Genomic DNA, 24,517 nt, shown 5'->3' with positions numbered 1-24,517 from the left:
GTTAGACCTATTAATTTCACTTCAAACCTGTTTGAAATCACTAATTTATATTCGAGTCTCTACTCCTTAACTAAATGTAAAAAAAAATTAGATAAGTCTTGTTGTTATTTAATATTTTTTAAATTATAAATCAAATAGCTTTTCGATCAGATTTAGAAAGATCAATAATGCAATAAAAGCAACTGAGATTCAGATGTTAAGAGGAGGGACCAAATGGCCATAAAGTAGGGAGAAATTGAAGTGTTCTAAAGGAATAGCATGTGAGGGAGGGCCCAAAAGCTAAGTTGATCCTTGCATTGCATTGCATGCCAATGGCATTTTAATCGAATTAAACGGCTATAGTTTGCTGTTTATTTCCTTTTTTTTAAGTATAATTCACTTCAATTAAGGTTCAAATTTGAAGTTTCAGGAAACTGAATTATGGCTCATCTATGGATTTCTTTCTCTTTTACTATTGCTTTTGCCTAACTATCACATCTTCTTCTCCGTTTAAAGAGGCTTTACTTCCTTTGACAGCCTCATCAAAAGCTTCCTTTCAATTTTTTATTTGTAATTTTGTATACTGTAACAGCTTGGTGGAGACAAACTCCTTTGCATTTAGTGGTTTTTGGAATAACTTTCAATGAATCACATCAAAATTAATCAATTTGATCTGATAAACAATTCTCTCCTAATATTTAATCACAAACTCTGGCAAAAATGCAAACACTAATTAATGAAACAAAACTTTATTTATATTAGATAATCTTAATTAATACAGCACGATTAGCGAGGGCTAAAAAAGGTTGATTAAGAAATTTCCTCCTAAAACGGCTGTGGGACCCAGAGAGGGGCAGTTTAGGAAAGAAGGATACCAAAATTTGGACGGTGATATTTAAAAAAGAATAAGGGTGAACAAAATTTAAAATTGATTGAATTAGTTTAATTTAAAATTTTTATTTGATTTTTTTTTTTATAAAAAATTTAGCCTATTAGGTATGATTTTCTGAAAAATAATAGAATTAAACTAAATTTAAATTTATAAAATATCTATATTAATAAATTAAATTGAATTAAACAGAATTAAATTCAAATAATTCAATTTAATTTAATTTATTTAACTTAATTCAATTTAATTAGGTGAAAATTTCAATTTATTTAATTTTTTATTTTTTAAATCAAATTAAATTCATACATGCTCATCAGCTTTCATTTAAATAAATTATTTATAAAAAAAATAATTTAATTAAATTCATACATAATTACACCTAATTTATATTTTTTATAAAATGATTTCATTTAAATTAAAATAATTAAATTTAATCAAAACAACTAATTGAATTAAAATTTTCTAAAATCATAGAACGTAAATAGCAACTACTCTACTGGTATGGCCAGTATATACCCACCACCCGCATCATCAACGGAAATGGCTTTTTGGTTTGGTCAGTGTTCTATACCATACTTTAACACACACTCGCTGCTCGCAGGAGAAGGAGGAAGAGCAGTGAACCACCAGGAAAATGATAGTGTGAAGTGTGATTGATTGAAGCTAAGCTAAAGGTTGCAGTTACCTCCTCTAGCCTACCTTCTGGTGCCTCCACTTTTCAAACCCCTCCGCTTCCCCCCCAATTTCATTAACTACCAACCTTCTTTCTCTCTCTCGAAACCACCTTCGCTTTCTCTCTCTCGTTGCAGCATCATTTTCTCTTTCTTAATCCAATCTGATTTGATTGGATACTCAGAAATTAATCCTCACATAATTCTCCGTTTCTTTCTGTTATTTTTCTTTTTCTTTATATTTTGTAATCATGGAGGCGTCGGAGAATTGTAGTGTTAAGGTTGCAGTTCATATTCGTCCGCTTATCGGCCATGAACGAGTTCAAGGTTGCAAAGAATGTGTCACTGTTACGCCTGGGAAGCCACAGGTGTCCCTACATTTTTTTTTGGATTTTTTTTTTTAGTATTTTTCATGTTATGAGCTTAATTAAGCGTTTATGCTTTGTAGAATTAGCTGCTTTTTTTTTTTTGATGATTATGGGAGTTGTAATGTCTTCAATCTGTTCAATATAAATCTGTTTGTTGACTATGTTGACATGTGTGTGTGCTTTGCTCTCTGTCGCTAACACTAAGTTGGATTCTTGGGAGCTTGTAGGCAATCAATGAGTGGAATGAATTATTGAATTCGAATTTGGATTCGGATTCTGGTTATGAATTATTGAACTTTTTTCTAAGAATATCGAGTGTTGTGCATGCTCAAGTATGCATTTGAGTTTATATTCTCTGATTTTGCAAGTTTCAGAATATCAATACTATATGTACTGGCTTTGACATTGGTTTTAATTATGATGTAGGTACAAATCGGTACACATTCTTTTACATTTGACCGTGTCTATGGAAATGGAGGTTCTCCATCATCCAGCATGTTTGAAGAATGCGTTGCTCCACTTGTCGATGGGTTGTTCCAGGGATACAATGCCACTGTACTTGCATATGGTCAGGTAATCTCTGTGGTGTAAGACTGTGATTTTCTTTAAGTTGAACATGATTTCTCATATGTTGTCTTTTTCAATTAGTATTTTACATATGCTTGCATTGCAGACAGGATCAGGGAAAACGTATACGATGGGTACTAGCTTCAAAGATGGTAGCCAGACTGGATTGATTCCACAAGTTATGAATGCTCTATTCAATAAGGTTGAGACATTAAAGCATCAAACAGAATTCCAGTTGCATGTGTCCTTCATAGAGGTACATAATATTAGCTTATTTTACAAGTTTGTGTTCTGATGTCAATTAGTTATGTAAAACCAAATGCTTCGACTGGTTTTTTGGGTTATTAGTTTCCATGACAAATCCTATCCATTGACCAAAGGTAAATGAACAAGTAAGAAGTTGTTAGTTGACAATGTCAATATGATGACTTTGTCCTTGGGCTTTGGCTTATGTGGTAAAGAAGTTGGCCTCTGGGTCAAGAAGATTTCCAAGATGCATGACTCATTCGTGTTATATGCAGCAAGTGCTAATTAAGTTTTCTACTTCAAATGAATAGGCTGTTCTGTTTTGTTGATGTTTTAGCATACTGGTTTTCCGAGTTTAAAATGGTGTTAATAAAGGCATCTCAGACAAGGCTCCAACCCTAAAGCCTCTACAAGTGAAAGGCAGTTGACCTTTAATAGGCGCTTGTTTTATGTGCTTAGGCCCAGGCCTTTTTCTAGGCGTAAGGCTTTAGAAAGGTATGCCTTATTTATTTCCACCACCTGCGAGCACTTACATTGGCAAAAGACATTGCCATTAGACTTGAAATTTGCTGATATACTATAATATGGTGTTGACGCATCAGGAAGTTGTCATAATTGTGGTTGCTGGCGATAAAAAGCCATTAGAAGAATCTTGTCAAACCACCACACCCAAAATCCTAGACCGCCCATATTTCTATTTTCAACACTCATGCTCTATTAATCCCTCTCCTCATACCTTGTTTTCAATCTTCTTTCATTATCTATCTCATCTTTATTGCTTGTTGGACTCATCTATTTCTAGTTTATCTAAAATTGCCTCCCTTTTGTTTTAACACCACTAACAATGCCATGTAGGTCATTTATTTTAGGATTTTTCTGAGATTGCTTCTTTGTTGTTGTTCTTTTTTAAAAAAAAAAACACTAACATAGATCATCTATTTCCTTATTATTTGCCCTCTATTTAAAAAAAAAAAAATGAAACACTAACATGTCATTTAGGTCCTTTGTTAGGTTATCTAAAATTGCTTTCCCCCCATTTTTTTTAAAAACACTAATAATACTATTTGGGTTTGTTTGTGAATATCAAAAATCCAGAGTTTGTTTTTGAATGTCCAAAATTTGGATTTATGTTGTTTTCTAACAAGTTCTTATAGTGTTCTCTTAAAGAGAAAAATATATTATTAATGGTGAAATCTATATTCATTTTATGTATTTTTTTATGCTTATTAAAGCTTTGTATATTGGTTGTTTTTGTAAGTTTAGTTTCATTGAGTTTTATCTATGATTATCTGATTTTAATTTTAATTTTTTTATTAAATTTTATTTTTTTTAGCCTCGCCTCATTTAGGCACATGCCTGCACCTTGCGCATAGGCCCTAGGACCTCTTTGCATCTTAATGCACCTTGCCCCTTTAATAACTATGGTTTAAAACACCACAATTTTCCTGATAGGCGGGTGTTAAGCATGGAAGTTATCCGTTTTTTTCCCCCTCTCTACATTACAATCCAATGACCCAAATGAGAAAAATAATAAAATTCCTAATTTAAAAATAAATTTGGCTGCCATATGCTATGTTCTGCCATATATGTATATAGATATTTTTTCAAATGCTAATAACACTGTGATTTGGAAGAATCCTTTGGAGAGGAGTGAACCTTGAGATAGCGCATAAATTGGCAAACTTATATGATATTCTGGTTTCTAATTTCTTGCTTAGAATGCTCTTTGCTATCTAACCTTTTTCTGAGGAACTGATACTTGTGTTTTGTTTTTGAAGATTCTAAAAGAAGAAGTGAGAGACTTGCTGGATACTGTATCTGTGAGCAAATCAATTGCTGCTAATGGACATGGGAAAGTTGCTGTTCCTGGGAGGTCTCCAATTCAAATACGTGAATCGTCAAATGGAGTTATTACACTAGCAGGATCAACTGAAGTACCTGTTAGTACATTAGAGGAAATGGCTGCTTGCCTGGAGCAAGGATCATTAAGTAGGGCAACAGGAAGTACAAATATGAACAACCAGTCCAGGTAAACCTTGAATATGGAAGATTGTCCTTCCTACCTGATTTAACAAACTGTTCCATTCAAGTCAATTTGAAGTAGTTTGTTAATTTTGAATTAGAAATCCTTGATTTTATTCATTCATAATGCACATATATATACAACTCAAATCCCTGAATAGGAAAAGAATAGAATCCCTAAAATTACTCTAACCAATATAGGAGTATATAAACATATTTACTTCCTATTCTGTAATGCTCCCCCTCAAGTTGGAGCATGAAATCTCATCAATTCCAACATAGTTTAATTTTCCATTGTTGTCCCATTATATTGATCTTTGAGACAGTTTGGACTTTGGAGTTTGGACTAAAGAGCTTGTAGATATAAGTTAATAAAGAACTTCTTTCAAACAATGATGATAATTCCTTTGCTTCAAATTATTAACCGATTTTCCTCACGGGTATTTTTACAATTTGTGTTAAAGAACGAGCAGCAAATTTCATTTTGAAGTTTGGTATTTATGTAGAAATCTCTATGACTTGTATATGCTGAGTTCATCTAGAAAATATATTTATGGTCTTTGTTTATTAATTTCCCATTTGGTTGTGAAAATGTGATTCCCCTCACCGTTTTGATAGGGAAGTTTATTTTGAAATATTAAATTCAGAAGCTAGGAAGGTTTTCCATGTTGTGACTCATCAATGAATTGTAATCTAATTGCATGCCATTCCCTTTTGCATGTTTATAAAAGTCGGTCGCATGCAATTTTCACGATCACATTAGAACAGGTGTGCAATCTGCATTCAGTTTCTCCTGTTAATGACACTCCAGATGAGGATACGGGTGAAGAGTATATCTGTGCTAAGTTCCATTTGGTAGATCTAGCTGGATCTGAACGAGCAAAAAGAACTGGTTCTGATGGTCTTCGTTTGAAAGAAGGTGGGTAGATGCATATTATTTTCATGTATTACTGCAATGTTTTATCTTCATTGGTTGTTTCCATAACAATTACAGTTGTCTGTTATTTTATTTTGTATTTGTTTATTCTTTACGAACAGGTATTCACATTAATAGGGGGCTTCTGGCACTTGGTAACGTCATAAGTGCACTTGGGGATAACAAAAAGCGAAAAGAAGGAGTGCATGTTCCCTACCGAGACAGTAAACTGACTCGACTCTTGCAGGTTTGACTGACCTGTGTTTTAATTTTGGAACTGTTCATATTTTTCTAAATTCTGTTTTCACCTGGTATTGGCATATAAAAGCCATCTTTCCGATATGGTTAGAGGTTCAACTTCTGGTTTCTGCACTACTTGTGAAAAGAATTATCTCATCTGATAGTGGGTTTAACTCCCAAAGAAACAAACATATTTTTTTGTAACAAAATATGTTGAGTCTTGTTCTATTTTAATGTGTTTGCTTGTCTTAGCTGATATATCTCTTTTAAGATATCAAAGCTGGCTTTATCTCTACTGGCATCCTATAGCCTTAGCTGGATCATTTTGGGGGTTTGACATGTGCTTCAGAGCTATGCATAGAAGGTGTCAAAGATAATTAAGAATAATAAATGTGCTTAAACATAATGTTATCTACAGTCTTCATGTTCATGCTCTAACTCGATATCAAAGAGCCTGTTGCTTCTGCTCTGTGTTTTGATTTGCCACCAATCCATGCACTAGGCCAATATATTTGAATTGGCTTGTTTCTGATTATTTGCTGTTGAGCAACTTTTAATAGTGATGTACAACAGAGTGGTGGATTTGTTTCTATTAGAAATGACAAACAACCACTGCTATCTGTTACTGGGGTTAGGAAGTGATAGAGTAATTACAAAATAATTGCTGTTTTTACTTTCCATTGAATTATCTTCTTTTAAAGCTTTCTGATTGAAATTTGCTTATACTCTTTGGCAGGATTCACTAGGTGGAAACAGCAAGACTTTTATGATCGGTAATCCATAATTACACTTCACTTTCTTTTTGGAAGTTGCATCCCATGTTTGATAATGGGTTGGGGATGCTTTCTAGATATCTTGAGCTAAATTTCTCTGTATCTTATATTTAGACTATTTTTATTCTTATCTTTTTTTATAATGATCCTTTGCCCTCCTTTCCAGCTTGCATCAGTCCTGCTGACATCAATGCTGAGGAAACTCTCAACACTCTCAAATATGCAAATCGTGCTCGAAACATTCAGAATAAGCCTGTAGTATGTTTTTTTTTTCTTTTTACTTTTTTATTACTTGTCATGCGATCATTCATTCCCCTATATTATAGTCCACTATCCATGTCCCTGTGCATTTGTAAAATCTTATCAGGTATGGAGTCACTTCAATGGTATAAATGTAAATCTATGTATATATATATTTTTTGTACAGGTTAATAGAGACTTAATGTCCAATGAGGTGCAACAGATGCGCCGACAGCTAAAATACCTACAGGCAGAACTTTGTGCTAGGGGGGGAGGAGCTCCATCAGATGAAGTCCAGGTATATCAATATGCCTTTCACAAAAAGTTAGTGGTTTTCATGGGTTTTTAATGGGGATATTTACATTTCATAGTGACTCACTTAAAAGTGAATACCTGTGTTTTGACAGGTGCTGAAGGAAAGGATTGCTTGGCTTGAAGCTACCAATGATGAACTTTCTCGAGAACTTCATGAATACTGCAGCCATTGTGCTGTTGTAGAACAGTGTGAAATTGATTCCCAAGTATGTGAATAAAATTTTCTTACTCCCTCTCTCTCTCTCATTGCTTGTTATTCTTAAAATAATTTTCTCTGTTTTATGGATTGAAATGCTGTTGATTTTCATCATTATCGTTTTGGCTGCATGTTACATTCATTTTACTGATATTATAATATATTTACTTTTAATTGCTAGATTTATAGTTATGCATTTTCAACTTAAATCTCAGGAAGGTCATGCCTATTCTTCAAAAAGTGACAGACTTAAGAGAGACTTTCAGAGTATGGACTCATCTGATTTTCAAATGGATGAAGCCTTATCAGGTAATCACTTAGTTACTTGTATAGTCTGGGCCCTTATGGAACAATAATGCTGGGACTAGTATCAGAGATGCTCAAACATGATGCGTCCCTAGACATATCCTGGATAAACTTTTTGTTTGGTCATTTTAGTTAAAATTTTCTATTCGATACTATTGGTAATGGCCCTGCAATTAGAAGTATGCTATATTATCAGCTTGTCTATTTGCTTGGCCACTTCTCATCCATATTGGTTCAAAATTGCATTCTGCAGGTGAAAGTTCTGGGGAAATTGATGAAGCAGCAAAAGAAATGGAGCATGCACTTATGCAAATTACCATGGATAAAGAATTGAATGAACTAAACAGACGTTTGGGGCAAAAAGAGGTATTGTTTATGGGTGTTGTTTTATGAAACAAATGAAATTGATGAGTTAATAAACCTCCCTCTTTCTTTCTCTATTTCTCTCTTTCTCTCTCTTAATACAAAATAAACGTGTTTCTTAATTAAAGGATTGAAAGAGAATACTTTAAAACTGTGTGTTCATCTGTTGTTAACGGAAGTGGTGTTGCCTAGAATTTTATCATAGGGTTTATATCATGCTATTGTTCTTGAAAATTCCCACCAGATCAAGGCTTATATCTTATTTTTTCAAGATACAATCTAAACCTTCTCTCAAAATGTGAAAAAGCCTGTAGAAAGGGCATGTGTTTTATTTTTAAACAATTTTTAGGAATGAATTATACGGCTACAAGAATTTTGATGGTATGCATACGTAGGGTCAATCTTCTGGACTATGTTATTATTGTTTGATCTGCATATACAACAATATATCAAATTTTTACAGCAAATAGAGGTCATGTTCTTAAAATTGTAATCTCAAGTGCCAAAAATGGAGATATTGGTAATGTTTTCTTTTGAAAGAAATGCGTTGGAATGAGGTCATGGGAATGTGATATTTTGGAATGGCCTATTTCTCAATTATTTGCTTCTATCCCATTTGAGGAAGCTACTTATCCTACCTTCCTAATCAAACTAAATTGATGGTGATCTAGTATCATGTTTTGCCTTGAATTGTCTGACAATAACCAACTATGTTGAATTTCAGTGGCTGGATGAAGTCAATTTTACTCTAACAAATACCTTAAAACTTGAAAAATGACTCTTTGATCAAATTCCATTAATCTTTTTTTGAAAAAATATATATTTCAGTGATCAGAGTTAGGGACAGAATCTATTCATCTCTGTCCTTTGGGAAAAATTATAGGCCCCTTATTCTTTGTCTCCTTAACGCAGTCCGAGATGAAACTTTGTGAAGGGGTTGACACTGAAGCTTTGAAACAACACTTTAGGAAGAAAATCAAGGAGCTCGAGGAAGAGAAAAGAATTGTTCAGGTGCGATTGAACTCGACTTTTATTTGTTTAATCATTAATGTTTTACTTTGGGTCCTTTTGATTCAATTGTTAGCAGTAGCTAATAACTGGTAGCTATTTTTGACAGTTAATGTCTAGTTGTTAACTCTTTGGTAAAACCATTACTAATTGCTGTTATTGATGCCTAAAACATCATTAAGGACATAATTTACGTTCCACTATAGTGAATTGTATCTTTTTTTCTCTTTTAGATGGATTATACATATAACAAACAACCACTTATTTTATGCGTGACATTTGATAGTCATTTTTTTGCTACTGTTAAATTATAAGGTTTGATTACATATTATATTTGGATAGAAAAACAAGCAAATACTTATGGAAAAAGTTTACTAAGGACAATTAATTCAAAATATTCTAAAAATCCTAACAGATATCAGTTATTGGGAGAAACTGCACAGAGTTGCTTTAATCAACATTTGTTTGAGCTTCTAACATTTATCTGCTTTTCTGTAAAGAATGTCAAAGAACACTTTCGGTCAAGCTGTTAGGGTTGATCAATTAATAGCCAATAGCTGAACAAAACACCCTTTATAGCTTTAATATTTATGGTTGACAAAAAGTATAAAACTGCAGCAAGAGCGGGATCGTTTGTTGGCTGAAATTGAGAACCTTGCTGCTAATTCTGATGGACAAACACAGAAAATACAAGATATTCATTCACAGAAACTAAAAGCACTTGAGGCACAGGTGAGCTTGTGTTATCTAGCTGTATCATTCTGTCATCATGAACTGTTGGTCTGCTTAATCTTTGTTATTTTTCTGTATTTCAAATTCAGATTTTAGATCTTAAAAAGAAAGAAGATAGGCAGGTTGAGCTTTTAAAGCAAAAACAAAGAAGTGAAGAAGCAGCAAAAAGGTTGCAAGCTGAAATACAGCAAATCAAGGGACAAAAGGTTGGTTTTTCCTTCTGGTGCTTCTATGCTCAGATTGTACCCCAACATGTGTCTTAAAACTTTACAAACTGATCTACTTGTGCATTCTTAATTCTGTAGGTTCAGTTGCAGCACAAGATAAAACAAGAGGCAGAACAATTTCGACAATGGAAGGCATCGAGAGAGAAGGAAGTGCTGCAGGTTCTTCAGTTTCCATGAATGATACAATATGGATTTCTTTCATTCCTTAAGTTGCAAAGGGCTGGTGTCGTTTAGATTTTGAAGAAACTTTTAAGTGCATGTGACTAGATTTCAATGCTTTAAGAAGAAAATGATGTCCAATGTGACATATGTTAACCTTTCTCTCTAGGTTGATGTTATTGTACTACCATGTCCAAGGGTGCATCAGTCTCCAATAGGGTTCCGCTCATACTATTTTTTATTTTATTAAAGGTCTATTTTCTCTTGATGTTCTGTAAGGAACAATATTCAACATCTTACACATTTCCCCTTTTTCCATGTTTTGAGGTTCTTAAGATTTTTTATTGATGGATGCTTTACTTTAAACCATGATTCCCTATTTGATGCTTTATTTATCTTTACTGCTTTGATGCTTTGGACGTCAGTTATCCTAATCATGCTTGCAACTTTCAAACATATTGTATTTTTTTTTGCACTAATTCATTTTTCTCTTTTTTGGTTTTCTTGAGCAGCTTAGGAAGGAAGGCAGGAGAAATGAGTATGAGCGACATAAACTTGAAGCATTGCATCAACGACAGAAACTGGTAAAGAACTATATCTTTCAAAACTTAAGAATCGAGATTAGTACATTTAAACATGGTGTTGCTATATAATAGTTACATACTGATCCTTCTTTGTCTCCCTAAACCATAGCTCTGATTTTCTTCTAGTTATGATGCCTGTGGATGAAAGGAAGATGACCGTTAATGTTTTTTGCTTGCAGTTTGTCAATCAGTTTTACATGTTATTGTATCAGCTTTTTTCTTTATATCCATTTCCAAGTACTAAATTGGTCCATAGTAAATGATGTTGATCCATTTCTTGCTTAATGCGTGTGGGAGATAGCAAATAATACAGAATATTGATTTTGCTTGTAATTGATTGGATTTAAACTGGCTTAGGATATACCTGATTCTAATCTTTTAGAATAGTACTTAAGCTGATCCAATAATCAAGTGGATATTGAAGTATATTTAATTATAATTGAATTTGTTAAATTTCAGAAGCGTTGGTATAAAAAAAAGTTGAATTTATTAGTTTATGGAAATTAGACAATTGAACTTTTTTAATCTGATCTAGTTACATAAAAAATTGGCAAAAAAGAGAATGAGAAGAATCAACCTCTTCAAGTCTTATAGTGGATGTTAAAAAAAAAAAAAAGAAAAAGAAAGATAAAATGTAAACTACTATTCTTTGGGTGGACTGGGGGATTACAGTGCAATGATATTTGCTATCAGGGCTAAGCCAACCTTGGTGAGGGGGGTGGAAAAGCAAATTGAAAATGACACCCTTTTTCCATACTCAGATGTCTCCATGAATATGCAGTAGAATGAGCAAAGATAAATTAATATTATTTGAGATCATCAATGATACGTTATTGATTGCATCAATGATAGAATAAAGTATCTTGATGGAAAATGAGATGCTCCAAAACTGTGCTCAAAGAAAGATCTGGAATTTGAAGTAGTAATTAGAATAGGTAGAAAAAGGAAAAATTTTGCAGGAGTAGTGGCTTGAACAATGAGGCTGTTAGATGTCAACTCAATGACATGTGAACTAAAAGAATTCCTCACAATGAAGCCATGAAGATTCATTCAAATCAATGATTCTTTTCTCTAAAGTTGCCCTCAGACATAAGTTTTTTATTTTTCATCTTGATGTCAATTGGCTTTTCTCTTATTCGGCTAATCCATAATTTTTTGGATGTCAAGATTTCAAGGGACTGATATCACTATACTCTTTCTTTAAGGTTCTTCAAAGAAAGACAGAAGAAGCAGCAATGGCTACCAGAAGGTTAAAGGAGCTGTTGGAAGCTCGAAAGTCTTCAGCACGTGAGAATTCAGGTAATTTCCTTTTTGCTCTTTTCAGGTAGTCTGACAAACATTCAGAGACCCTGATTTTTTTTTTTTTTATTATTGTCTTCCGTCTCTGCAGTTAATTCAAATGGACATGCATCATCTGGGCAGGTAATGATCTAAACTTAGGTGATTCCTTATGGCATAGTTTACTTACTAGAGTAGCGATGTCTATTGATACCTGCAACCTTTTCGTGGATTGGCTTGTTCAGATTAGGTTCCTAGTTATGAATCATGATCAACATGGCACCAGCTCTAATTTTGCTTTGAAAATATTATTAGATGGCAAAGCATACACCTTAATCCGAATTTGTGCTGGATGCTTATGTTTTTGGTTTTCTACAATGTCATTACATTACATGTGAATGACAGCTTTATGCCCGCTGTACTTAAAGTGAGACATCTCATGTTATCCTTATGCTTCAAAGCTAATGTCAGAACAATATCAATTTTGAGTTGCACCTTTAGGGAAATGAAAAATCTTTACAAAGGTGGATTGATCATGAGCTGGAAGTCATGGTGAATGTGCATGAAGTTCGTTTTCAGTATGAGAAACAGAGACAAGAGTATGTCATCTGCAATTTTCTTTTCTGAGATTGTAAGTCGTTTTCAATATGTTTGGATAATTTTATTTTAAAAATTATTTGTACAGACAAACTGCACTGGCAGAGGAATTAGCCTCGTTGAAACAAGTAGATCAGCTTGGTCATAATGCGCAAAGTCCACATGAGGTGAAGAATGGACATTCAAGGTATATAGATTTTCCCCTTTAATATCTCTCATTTTTTAGCATACAAATTATGGTTGATTGACAGGATTGAAATCTCCATTAGATTCGGAAAACTAAGGATGAGTATAGTTGGGATAATACATCAACAACATGCTAGTATTCTACTATTGGATCATTTACTGGTTTGTGTTTCTTTCAACCCAATTAGATTATTGTTGATGTCACCAAATGCAAGAATGGCAAGAATAAATTCTCTAGAGAATATGCTGAGCATATCTTCAAATGCGCTAATGGCAATGGCCTCACAACTTTCAGAGGCAGGAGAAAGGGAGCGTTCCATAATTGGTCGTGGACATTGGAACCAACTACGCTCAATGGGAGAAGCTAAGAACCTGCTCCAGTATATGTTTACTACTGCTTCAGAAGCGAGGTGACTTTCTGAAACCTGGAATAATTTTCTTCTGTATTCTGTTCAGTCTTTACATTTTTTTCTACAGTTGGGTTAAGTTGTAATGTACAATTTTAGGTGAATTTAAATCACCAGTTTTAACTTTATGATCAAATTATAAAAGGTTGATTTGTACTAGTTTAATAATTATAAGTCCAGCAATTAGAAATTGCAACAGGCTGCAACTTTAGGTGCTCTTTCACAGTCAAACAATTTTTGGTGACTGTTGCCTTTTTCCCTAGGATGAATATGAGGAAAATGTTCACAAATAGGAAGAGAAAATGACTACTAATGATGATTTCGTGGTTGATTTTGTTTTTCTTGGACTTTTTTTTTTCTGGAATATGTACATTATTCAGCTTATTCTTACTTTCCAAGTTGGGATTATTCTGTTTTGCCTAATATTCAGGCTAAATGTCATGTGACTTCAGTTATATATGTTTTGCATTTATTTTTATATAAAGCGAGGGTAGTTTGTGTGTAGTTTACTAGTTTTTAAAGTTGTTTTCTTCTAGTGCTAGGGAGCACCTTCTTGCCAATTTAATGTGATTCTTTTATAACAATACAATTCAACTCAACTCAACTCAATTAAGTCTTTATCCAAAAAATTTGGGGTCGGCTATATAAATTCTCTTTCTCCACTCTAAATGATTTTGGGTTAAATCCTCGGAAATGTGTAATGCTTCTAGGTCATGTTGTACTACTCTCCTCCAAGTCAGTTTAGGTCTACTCTTTCTTTTCTTTCTATCCTCTAACCTAATGTTCTCTACTTGTCTAATTGGAGCCTCTGTATGTCTACACTTCACATGACCAAACCACCTCAATCTCCCTTCTCTCAACTTATCCTCAATTGGTACCACTCCTACCTTTTCTCTAATACTCTCATTACGGACTTTATCTAGTCTAGCATGGCCAGTAATCCACCTTAACATTTTCATCTCCGTAACTCTTGTCTTAGACACATATGACTCCTTCAATGCCCAACACTTATGTGGAAAGAGATAATTCTTATTGATTTTAATTAATCTGTACATAGGTATATATATATACAATTGATTCCTATAATTGTGTTTTACTAATTAGGAAGAATTCCTAAATAAGAAATCCTAAATAGGAATACAGAATACAGAATATACAGAGAAATAATATAGTGATTGACTTTCCATAACACTCCCCCTCAAGTTGGAGCATAGATGTTAATCATGCCCAACTTGTTACAAATGTATTCAATCCTAGCTCCATTCAGAGCTTTTGTGAAAATATCTCCTAACTGCTCTCCAGTTTTGATGTGTCCTGTTGAGATGATCTGTTGTTGAATCTTTTCATGAATAAAGTGACAATCAATCTCAATATGTTTGGTTCGCTCATGAAACACCGGATTAGAAGCAATATGAAGAGCAGCTTGATTATCATACCACAATTTCTCAGGCAGGGAGGTCTTAAAACCTGTCTCATCTAGTAATTGAAGTATCCACATTACCTCACATACTGATTGTGCCATGGCTCTGTATTCAGATTCAGCACTAGATCGAGAAACTACACTCTGCTTCTTGCTTCTCCAAGACACCAAATTTCCTCCAATAAAAACGCAATATCCAGTAGTTGACCTCCTGTCAACCTTAGATCCAGCCCAGTCGGCATCTGAAAAACATTCAACATTCAAATGCCCATGATTACCATATAGCAAACCTCTTCCTGGAGCGCCCTTCAGATAACACAAGATTTGTTCCAAGGCTTCCCAATGAGCAACAGTTGGGGAAGACATAAACTGACTTACCACACTAACAGCATAAGCAATGTCAGGACGAGTGACTGTAAGGTAGTTCAATTTTCCTACCAATCTCCTGTATCTCTCTGGATCTTCAAACAACTCACTATCCCACTACTTGATTGTAAAGTTTGAGTCATTGGTGCGCTACAAGGCTTAGCACCTAATTTTCCTGTCTCTGTCAATAGATCGAGGACATATTTTCTTTGAGACAAGAAAATACCCTTCTTACTTCTCATAACTTCGATACCCAAGAAATACTTTAACAATCCCAAGTCTTTGGTCTGAAACTGAGTTTGGAGGAAGGTTTTAAGAGATGAAATACCTGCAGAGTCACTCCCAGTGATGACAATGTCATCCACATAGACTACCAAGAGAATTAGACCAGCCTCAGATTGCCTATAAAATACTGAGTGATCACACTTACTCTTTTGCATACCAAATTCCTGTACTGCTTCACTGAATCTCCCAAACCATGCACTAGGACTTTGTTTCAAGCCATAAAGAGACTTTCGAAGCCTACAAACTTTGCCCAACTCCCCTGAGCAACAAACCCAGGTGGTTGCTCCATATACACCTCCTTCTGAAGATCACCATGAAGGAAAGCATTCTTGATATCCAATTGATGCAGGGGCCAATCATATGTAGCTGCTAAAGAGATAAACAAGCGAATAGAAGTAAGTTTAGCTACAGGAGAAAAAGTATCAGAGTAATCAATCCCATATATCTGAGCATATCCTTTTGCTACAAGACGTGCTTTTAACTTAGCCACAGAACCATCAGGATTTACCTTTACTGTAAATACCCATTTGCAACCAATAGCTTTCTTACCAGTGGGCAAAGGCAATAGTTCTCATGTACCATTAGCATCTAAAGCCTCCATTTCCTCTTTCATAGCATCACACCAGCCAGGATGAGACAGTGCCTCACCAACAGTATTAGGAATAGGAACAGAATCTAAAGAAGTAACAAAACATCGAGAATAAGAAGAAAATTGATTATAAGAAACAAAAGAAGAGACAAGGTAAGTACATGAACGTTTACCTTTACAAAGAGCAATGGGTAAGTCTAGATCAGAATCATGATCAGTATAAAGTACAGGATCTCCCAACGAAGTAGCTGGTGAAGGATCTGAGTCAGGAATCTCCAATCTCCTGGAATAAACATGAACAACGGGACGTCGAGTAGGTCTAGAGACAGAAGGAACAGGCTGTGGGAGAGGACTAGACACTGGTTGGACAGTATATATTAAGAGATCATCCTCCTCCCCCTGATGATGGAGGAAAAAATGAAGTGGACTAAAAAAATATGACATCTGCAGAAACAAGATAACGATTAAGAGTAGGAGAGAAACAACGGTACCATTTTTGGAGCCAGGAGTACCCAAGGAAGACACATTTGAGAGATTTTGGATCCAATTTAGTAACCTGTAGACCAACATCACGCACAAAATAGGTACAACAGAAAATACGGGGTTCAATAGGGAACAAAGATTTTGTAGAAAACAAAGCAGTATAAGGAATATCTCCATTAAGGACAGAAGACGACATACGATTGATCAAAAAACATGCCGTAGAAACTGCATTCTCCCAAAAGTGTTTAGGTACTTTCATCTGAAAAAGAAGAGCACGAGTTACCTCAAGAAGATGCCGATTTTTTCTTTCGGCCACGCCATTTTGGGATGGGGTATCCACACAGGAAGACTGATGAAGAATGTCATTTTGTGTCATATAAGGCTGAAATTGTGCTGAAAAGTATTCTTTGGTATTGTCACTTCTTAATATGCGCACAGAAATATTAAATTGAGTTTTGATTTCATTACAAAAGGCACAAAAGATAGAAAACAACTCAGAACGATTCTTCATTAAATATAACCAGGTAACATGAGAGTAATCATCAACAAAAGTAACAAAATAACGAAATCCAGTTTTAGATGTAACAGAACAAGAACCCCAAACATCAGAATGAACTAACTAAAAAGGGGATGAAGCCCGTTTATTGACTCTACACACAGAAGGCAAACGATAATGTTTTGCAAACTGACACGACTCACATTCTAGTACTGATAAAGACTGAAATTGAGGACACAGCTTCTTCATGGTAAACAAAGAAGGATGACCCAATCTACAATGAGCTTCAAGAGGTGTTAAGGTACTGGAGCAAACAAGCGACCACGTTACATGATTTTCCAGAATGTAGAGACCACCTGACTCGCGTCCTCTACCAATAATCTGCTTCGTCGTAAGATCCTGAAACAAACACTGGTCAGGAAAAAAGGAAACAAAACAATTTAATGTACGAGTAAGTTTACTAACAGAAAGTAGATTAAAAGAGAATTTTGGTAGACACAAAACAAAAGACAAAGAAATTGACGAAGTCGGGTTCGCAGTTCCAGAACCCATGACACAAGAAGTAGAACCATCAGCTAAAGTAACAGTAGAGGAAGTGAGATTAGACTGAAAAACAAATAGAAGACTAGAATTACCTGTCATGTGATCTGTCGCACCAGAATCAATAACCCATTTGGATGAAGAAGACACAAGGCATGTAGTGGATTTACCTGACTCAGCGATCGCAGTGACAGGGGAACTAGTAGGCTTTAGAGATGCCTGATACTGGGAAAATTGTGCAAAATTCTCTGCAGATACCAAAATAGTTTTCTTAGAAGAAGATACTGTAGAATTCTCTGCTGCCATATTTGCCATCTGTGATCGCTGATTTTTCCTCTGAAGTTGCGGACAATTACATTTTTTATGGCCAGGCTCATGGCAATAATAACAAATGACTCCTCTTGAGTCCTGATTAGAACTAGTCTCTCCATTACGCTGGTTATTTCTATTGCCTGTAATTCCTCCTTTACTTCCTCTTCTATTACCCTGTTGTCCATTTGGATTACGGCTAATAAGAACACTACTGGCAGGCTGTGAAGATTGAGTACTCTCTGTACGAAGGACCCGTGTGAACGTTTCATGCAAAGAGGAAATCTCGTAATCGAGAGAATCTGAGATTTAGCAGTCTCATACTCTGAAGGAAGGCCTGCAAGAAAACTCATAACAGCCAGTTGCTCCCGTTGGGCCTGCTGAACTTTCACATCAGGACTAAAAGGCAACAATACATTAAGTTCCTCATATACTCGTTTAAAATCCATAAAATAAGCCGTGAGAGACTTATCCTCTTTCTCAGCACAGTAGAATGCCTTACAAACATCATAAATACGGGAGATATTCCCTTTACCAGAATACAGAAAATCTAAGTAATCCATTAATTCCTTAACAAATTCACAGTGATTAATTAAACTAATTACCTCACTATGAATCGAGTTCCGAAGCTGCAAAAACAACCGAGCATCCTCCCTTAGCCAAGTTTATCGTGTATCATCAGTGGGTGGATCTTTAGTAAGGTAATCATTCTTATCAATGCTACGCAAATAGACCCTAACAGTCTTACTCCACTCCAGGTAATTCGAACCATTAAGTTTATGTTCCGTGATCTTAGTCATCACCGGAATCACATCAGAAATAACATTCTTATTGTCTGCCATTTGTTGAGACAAATAAAAACTAAACGAAACGCTAATCCAAAGTGCTTATAGCAGCAAAATAACCTAAAATCACAAATCAAGCAAATACCGAAATAGGATCTGAGAGCCAAACCTCAAAAGTCCTTTAATGGTATACTGGATCAGGCAACAGCACACAGTGGTGGAACGGCGATGTTGATCGGGGTCGAAACGGCCGGTCGGCGGCCAAGGTCTCTCCTGAGCTGGGTAGTGAGAACAAATAGTCACCCTAGATTGATGACCTGCTCTGATACCATGTAGAAAGAGATAATTCTTATTGATTTTAATTAATCTGTACATGGGTATATATATATAATTGATTCCTATAATTGTGTTCTACTAATTAGGAAGAAATCCTAAATAAGAAATCCTAAATAGGAATACAGAATACAGAATATACAGAGAAATAATATAGTGATTGACTTTCCATAACATAGTGATTGACTTTCCATAACAACTTACTACCATATAACATGGTCGGTCGTATGGTTGTACGGTAAAATTTTCCTTTCAACTTATTGGGAATCTTGCGATCACATAAAACTCCTGTGACACGTCTCCACTTCAATCATCCGGCTTTAATCCTATGACTAACATCCTCCTCATATCCCCATCTACTTGAAGGATTGAGCCGAGATATTTAAAGTAATTACTTTGGGACAGTACCACTCCATCCAAGATAACTCCTTCCCTATCACCAGTTCGGCCTTCACTAAACTTGCAATGTATGTATTCTATCTTCGTTCTACTTAACTTAAAGCTCTTTGACTCTAGAGTACTTCTCCAAAACTCTAATTTTCTATTGACTCCTTGCGTCTCTTGTATATATTTCGTCAATTCATCTAAAACTAAAGGTAAGAGCTTATAGCTGAACCTTGGTGCAATCCAACTGAGATAGAAAAATCTCGTGTCCTCTCCCATTATGCGCACAATAGTAGTTGCTCCTTCATACATATCTTTCAACACTTGTATGTACCTAATAGATACCCTCTTTTGTTCTAATACTCTCCATAAAATATCTCTTAGAACACTATCATAAGCTTTATCCAAATCGATAAAAATCATGTGTAGATCTTTCTTTACATCTCTATATTTCTCCATCAAGCTTCTAATGAGAAAGATTCCTTCCATAGTTGAACGACTGGGCATGAAGCCAAATTAATTGGGAGAGATAGAAGTGTCACGACGTAGTCGATGTTCCACAACTCTCTCCCACAATTTAATAGTATGGCTCATGAGTTTAATTCTTCTATAATTTGAGTAACTCTGTATGTCTCCCTTATTTTTAAAAATAGGTACTAAAATACTCTTCCATTCATCAGGCATTTTCTTTTATAAAAATAATTCCCCCTTTTTTTCATTAATGATAAAATTTGGGTTTTTTGCTGGGAAGCTGGATAACAGAAATACTAAACTGTCAACAGGTGCCAGCTGTGGGATAAAGATATGGAAATCAAGGAACTGAAAGACCAACTAAATGAGATTGTAACTCTTTTGCGACAAAGTGAGGCCCAGAGGAAAGAACTTGAAAAGGAGCAGAAGATGAGGGAGCAAGCTGTTGCCATTGCCTTAGCTACATCAGCTTCAGTGAGAATATCTGCTTATGACCTTCTAACTTTATGTCCTTGTTATTTCATACAATCATGTCTGGGTCTCTAATGCATTCATCTTGAATAATATTTGAAACGTGGGATGGAAATCGCCAATTTTTTCTAAACAAATATTGAAATATAGTCCCAGTTGTTCAGCTAGGGACATTGTTGCTAATGATCACGTGATGTAATGGCTTTGGCCTTCTTGAATGAGTCTCAAGGGCTGGGTTCAAGTCCAACTACCAAAGCACCATTGATGGGAAGGATTTTGAGAGGAAGAGAGAGTTTCTTCATTTTGTGTTAAATACTAACATTAATTTTTCCCCCCTTTTTGAAAGAGAAGGGCTAATGATACTGTTTTACACTTCTGAATGGAAATCAACAGGGTAGCTCACGCAGTTTGTCTAAGCACTATATCGATGATATCAGTGGTTCCTTGTCCCCAATGTCACTTCCAGCGCCAAAGCAACTGAAATTTACACCTGGGATTGTTAATGGGCCTGTCAGAGAGTCGGCGGCGTTTCTAGATCAGACACGGAAGGTAATTCCCTTCTGTCTGTTCTTTATATCCTGGTCATCCCATGTGAATAACAGAACTGAGATACTGTAAGAGCAGATGGTACCAGTTGGGCAGTTTCCAATGAAGAAACTGGTAGCTGCTGGCCAAACTGGAAAACTCTGGAGGTGGAAGAGAAGTCATCATCAGTGGTTGCTTCAGTTCAAATGGAAGTGGCAGAAGCCATGGAAGCTCTCAGAATGGATCAAACACAGTGATGAGACAATAATGAGATCAAGGCCTCGCCCACAGGCTCTTGTTGACATCATATGACTACTGCATTTTTCAACAGTTAACCTTGCTGCTGTATGTACAACTTGATTACTATAAATGGATCTGACACATCTCACTGAGACCAAGAATGAATGAAGGTAATCTTTTCTTTTTCCCTTATTTTTTTTAGTACATTTATCAAATATGATGCCAGAACAGAAACTTTTATTTCGTCTGGATTTAGCTCTATGTAGCGTAGAAGGCCCCACCCTGTGTGATTGACCATGGTTTTCCATTGTAATTTCTATATGTCTAGTTGCAAACTAGTTCAACAAATATCTACTAAACACTACAGCATGATTGCTTAGCACCATTTATTATATATAACGACACCGTTATAAACAAAAAATGATTATTTTTCTTGCCCTTGTAAAATGCAGAAATGTGTATTGGGAAGGTGGTGTCCTCCATGGTCAAATTGGTGTTCAGAAATTCATGAGGCTGATACTGTCTTTGGACTGAACTGGTAAATCATAAAATACAAAGATCTTGTTATGCCTGATGGGCTCTCAACGGTTCTGGAAAATGGCAGTGGTTTTGTGACTGCCGCATGATCGCATATAGCAGATCATGTTATTCGTGATTTCTACTGCATAATGTAGATTTTCTCTGTTAATTTTTTATGTTATTGCTGTCATAATTGGTGAAAGAGAGGAAATCATCCACCTGAGTGCAGGTTTTGTGTAAAAGTTATTTCAAATCTGCTGTATATATATTTGATTTTGTTTCGAGTTTTGTCTTAACATTTATTTTTTTCTTTTTTTTCCCCCTGATTTCTTCTCTCTTTTCCTAATCAAAACAGGCTGGATATGGAGTCTGATTTTTAACCAAGTCGGTACTTTTGCTCAACCTTGTTTCAATTAGGGTTCGGTTCAGCTCAAATGCTGTGATGTATCTTCAAATTGCCTCAGGTGATTTACAATTGGTTTTTGAGTTATGGCAAAATTCATATTTTTTTTTCTTTTTTACAAACAAGTTGGTTTTTGAGGTATGTTTGTCATTAGGTTAAAATTTACTGTTAGTGAGTTGAAAATTGTCCGAGTTTAACAACACTTTAATTCATATATTTTTAATATTTTGTATCAATGCATCAATTATTATTGACCCTTGTGAATTTTAATAGAAGTATTATTTTGTTAACAGAAACATATTTCAGTGATTAACTTATTTTTCTTTTCATAAGAAAAATAGAGAGATTAAGTTAAAATATTTGTTATAACTCAGGGATTAAATTGCAAAGTAACCTAGAAATAAATGCCACTATCTTTGCTAAAATATGGAGAGGTCGACGGCCTACAGCCACCGGACCCGGTCAATAATATAAGTTGAAACATCTCAACTCAAAATTTGTTTGGAACTCAAGAAAACTGGGGAAAATGAGAGAATTGTGGAAAATAATGAAGGGATATTGTATTCAAGAATTCACCAACTTAAGATTATCAGCTTGTTAAAGCGGAGATAGTGGTTTGCTTTTGGGGTCTACAAATTGGGATGACAACAAGCACGACCCTAAATGACCAAACCCAACTCCGATTCAATCCGATTACTGTCAACGGTGGATTTAGAAAGATATTTTTTGAGAGTTAATATATAAAAAGTAAATAATATTATTATTAAGAAATTAAAATTATAATATTAATATACTACATAAAAAATTACATTATTATTAATACTATAATATATATATATATAAATAAAAGCAATTAAAAGAAACTTATCAATTTATCATATGTTTATCTTCATCAATTTTATTCTTAAAAGAAATTATCGTAAAATTTTTAAAATAAATAATGATTTGAATGCATAACATTTCTTTTATTTTAACTAATTTGAAATTTTTTTAAAAAATATTTAATAATTAAATTTATAAAGTGTCAATATATAAATATTTGTATTATATATATATATATATATATATATATATATATTAAAGAAAAAAAAATCAATTAACCCATCATTGAGCTGTCTACATCCGCCACTTGTTATTATTTATTACCACCTCTAATCTCAGCGATAGGGGTACTGAACTCGCTAAAGTTTCAAAATTTTTCAGGGATATATTAGTCATTTCACAAGCTCCTAAAATTTCCTTAGTGCACTAGTTCACGATTTGGTGCATTATGTTATTTGGATATCACATACGTGCCTTTGTTTTAGTGAAACTGGAAAATTTTATTTGTTCAATAAATGATTTTGGCATTAAGCCTCCTCATTATGAACTCCTCAGTTTTACCTCTTGACCTTTATATGACTGTAAATTATATGGCAGTTTCTCACCTTTTTTAACATTGGCATTTCTTCTTCTATTATGAACACTAGTAGTAGTTGGTAAAATCTTCAACTTCAAAGGTTCATTTTATTCACTTTTTACTATTTTGTGGATGGATTTGTCCCTCAATTAGATATGGGGTTTACAAAAATAAACACTGATGTAGGTTTTGCATTTCATTTGTAACTAATGCAAGAACCTTGGCGTTGCTTGTTTTAGTTGAATGCCGAGAGAGTTGCGGATCTGTGTGTACTCTCTCTATTTATTTTTTTTATTATTATTTTTGTCGTAATTCAACAGTAATTTTACCATTGGGTTTATAAATAAGTTTGACTCAGAAATTTGATTGACACTTGTCGAATTAGGAATGCCATTAACTTTTTTTTAATTTAATTATAATAATTTATTAATTCTCTTTGTCAATTTATTTGTTGATCACTGTATGATTATGGGTTATAAATAATTAAGAAAGTGTATGTCTTAACTTATAATCAATAAAATTAATTTATAAATTTAAAAAATATATATATATTTATTTATAACATTTTTTAAATAAGATTGAGGAGACTAATTTTTAATTTTATCACTTATAAACTCTTACACTTATAAATTAATTTGATCAAATATTTTATTTTTTTTAATTTTAAAATTTTTAATATATTTTATTTAATATTATTTTTAATAATTTTAATAATAAATATGCCTACAAATTATTTTAATTAAATACATAATTACTTAAATTTTTACGTTATGAACACTTTGTACCTATAAAGTTGCATGATGTTCGAGCTACACCCCTTATGAGTTAGCTTGTTACTCCCCTACATCTTATGTGGCTCGGTAATGGCTGAGCATTGTCTTTGTAAAAGCTTCATTTGAGACGGCGGTGGCGTAATGCATTGCATGCTAAGAGAATCAGTTTTATGCTGAGTGCTTTCCGCTATGCCCTATCTTATGGGAACCTTTACTTCAAAGGAGACCATTAAATTGTGGATTTGGACTTTGATGCTTTGCCGCGAAATTTCATTTTTTTTACTTGTTTATATATGTGAGGGTGAGCACAAGAGACTATGATATTTTACTCTCTTATTTTTATGCATGCGCAGAGGTATATACATTTATTTTTAGTGATCTAAATATTACTACAATTTTAACCTTAAAAATCTAACAAGGGGATCAAATAGAAGAGCCATTTAATCGGAGACAAAAC

At 34.3% G+C, this 24,517-nt stretch overlaps 1 protein-coding gene across 1 annotated transcript; it reads left to right on the top strand.

Moving 5' to 3' along the window:
- Positions 1 to 1,335: 1,335 nt before the first annotated feature.
- Positions 1,336 to 21,781, top strand: LOC110657420 (kinesin-like protein KIN-4A). Its single transcript, XM_058154470.1, has 26 exons — positions 1,336 to 1,907; positions 2,334 to 2,480; positions 2,581 to 2,730; positions 4,499 to 4,749; positions 5,474 to 5,661; positions 5,781 to 5,905; positions 6,635 to 6,671; positions 6,838 to 6,929; positions 7,099 to 7,209; positions 7,319 to 7,432; positions 7,638 to 7,731; positions 7,982 to 8,094; positions 9,004 to 9,102; positions 9,718 to 9,831; positions 9,921 to 10,037; positions 10,137 to 10,217; positions 10,730 to 10,801; positions 12,007 to 12,100; positions 12,192 to 12,223; positions 12,581 to 12,678; positions 12,765 to 12,863; positions 13,051 to 13,272; positions 20,042 to 20,204; positions 20,595 to 20,750; positions 20,826 to 21,136; positions 21,419 to 21,781. The coding sequence occupies exons 1-25, from the start codon at positions 1,791 to 1,793 to the stop codon at positions 21,036 to 21,038; spliced, it is 3,099 nt and encodes a 1,032-aa protein (XP_058010453.1). The 5' UTR covers positions 1,336 to 1,790; the 3' UTR covers positions 21,039 to 21,136; positions 21,419 to 21,781.
- The last annotated feature ends 2,736 nt before the right edge of the window (positions 21,782 to 24,517 follow it).

The sequence above is a fragment of the Hevea brasiliensis genome, chromosome 10, assembly GCF_030052815.1.
Source record: "Hevea brasiliensis isolate MT/VB/25A 57/8 chromosome 10, ASM3005281v1, whole genome shotgun sequence".
NCBI lineage: Eukaryota > Viridiplantae > Streptophyta > Magnoliopsida > Malpighiales > Euphorbiaceae > Hevea > Hevea brasiliensis.
This window is presented reverse-complemented; position numbering and strand designations above follow the sequence as displayed.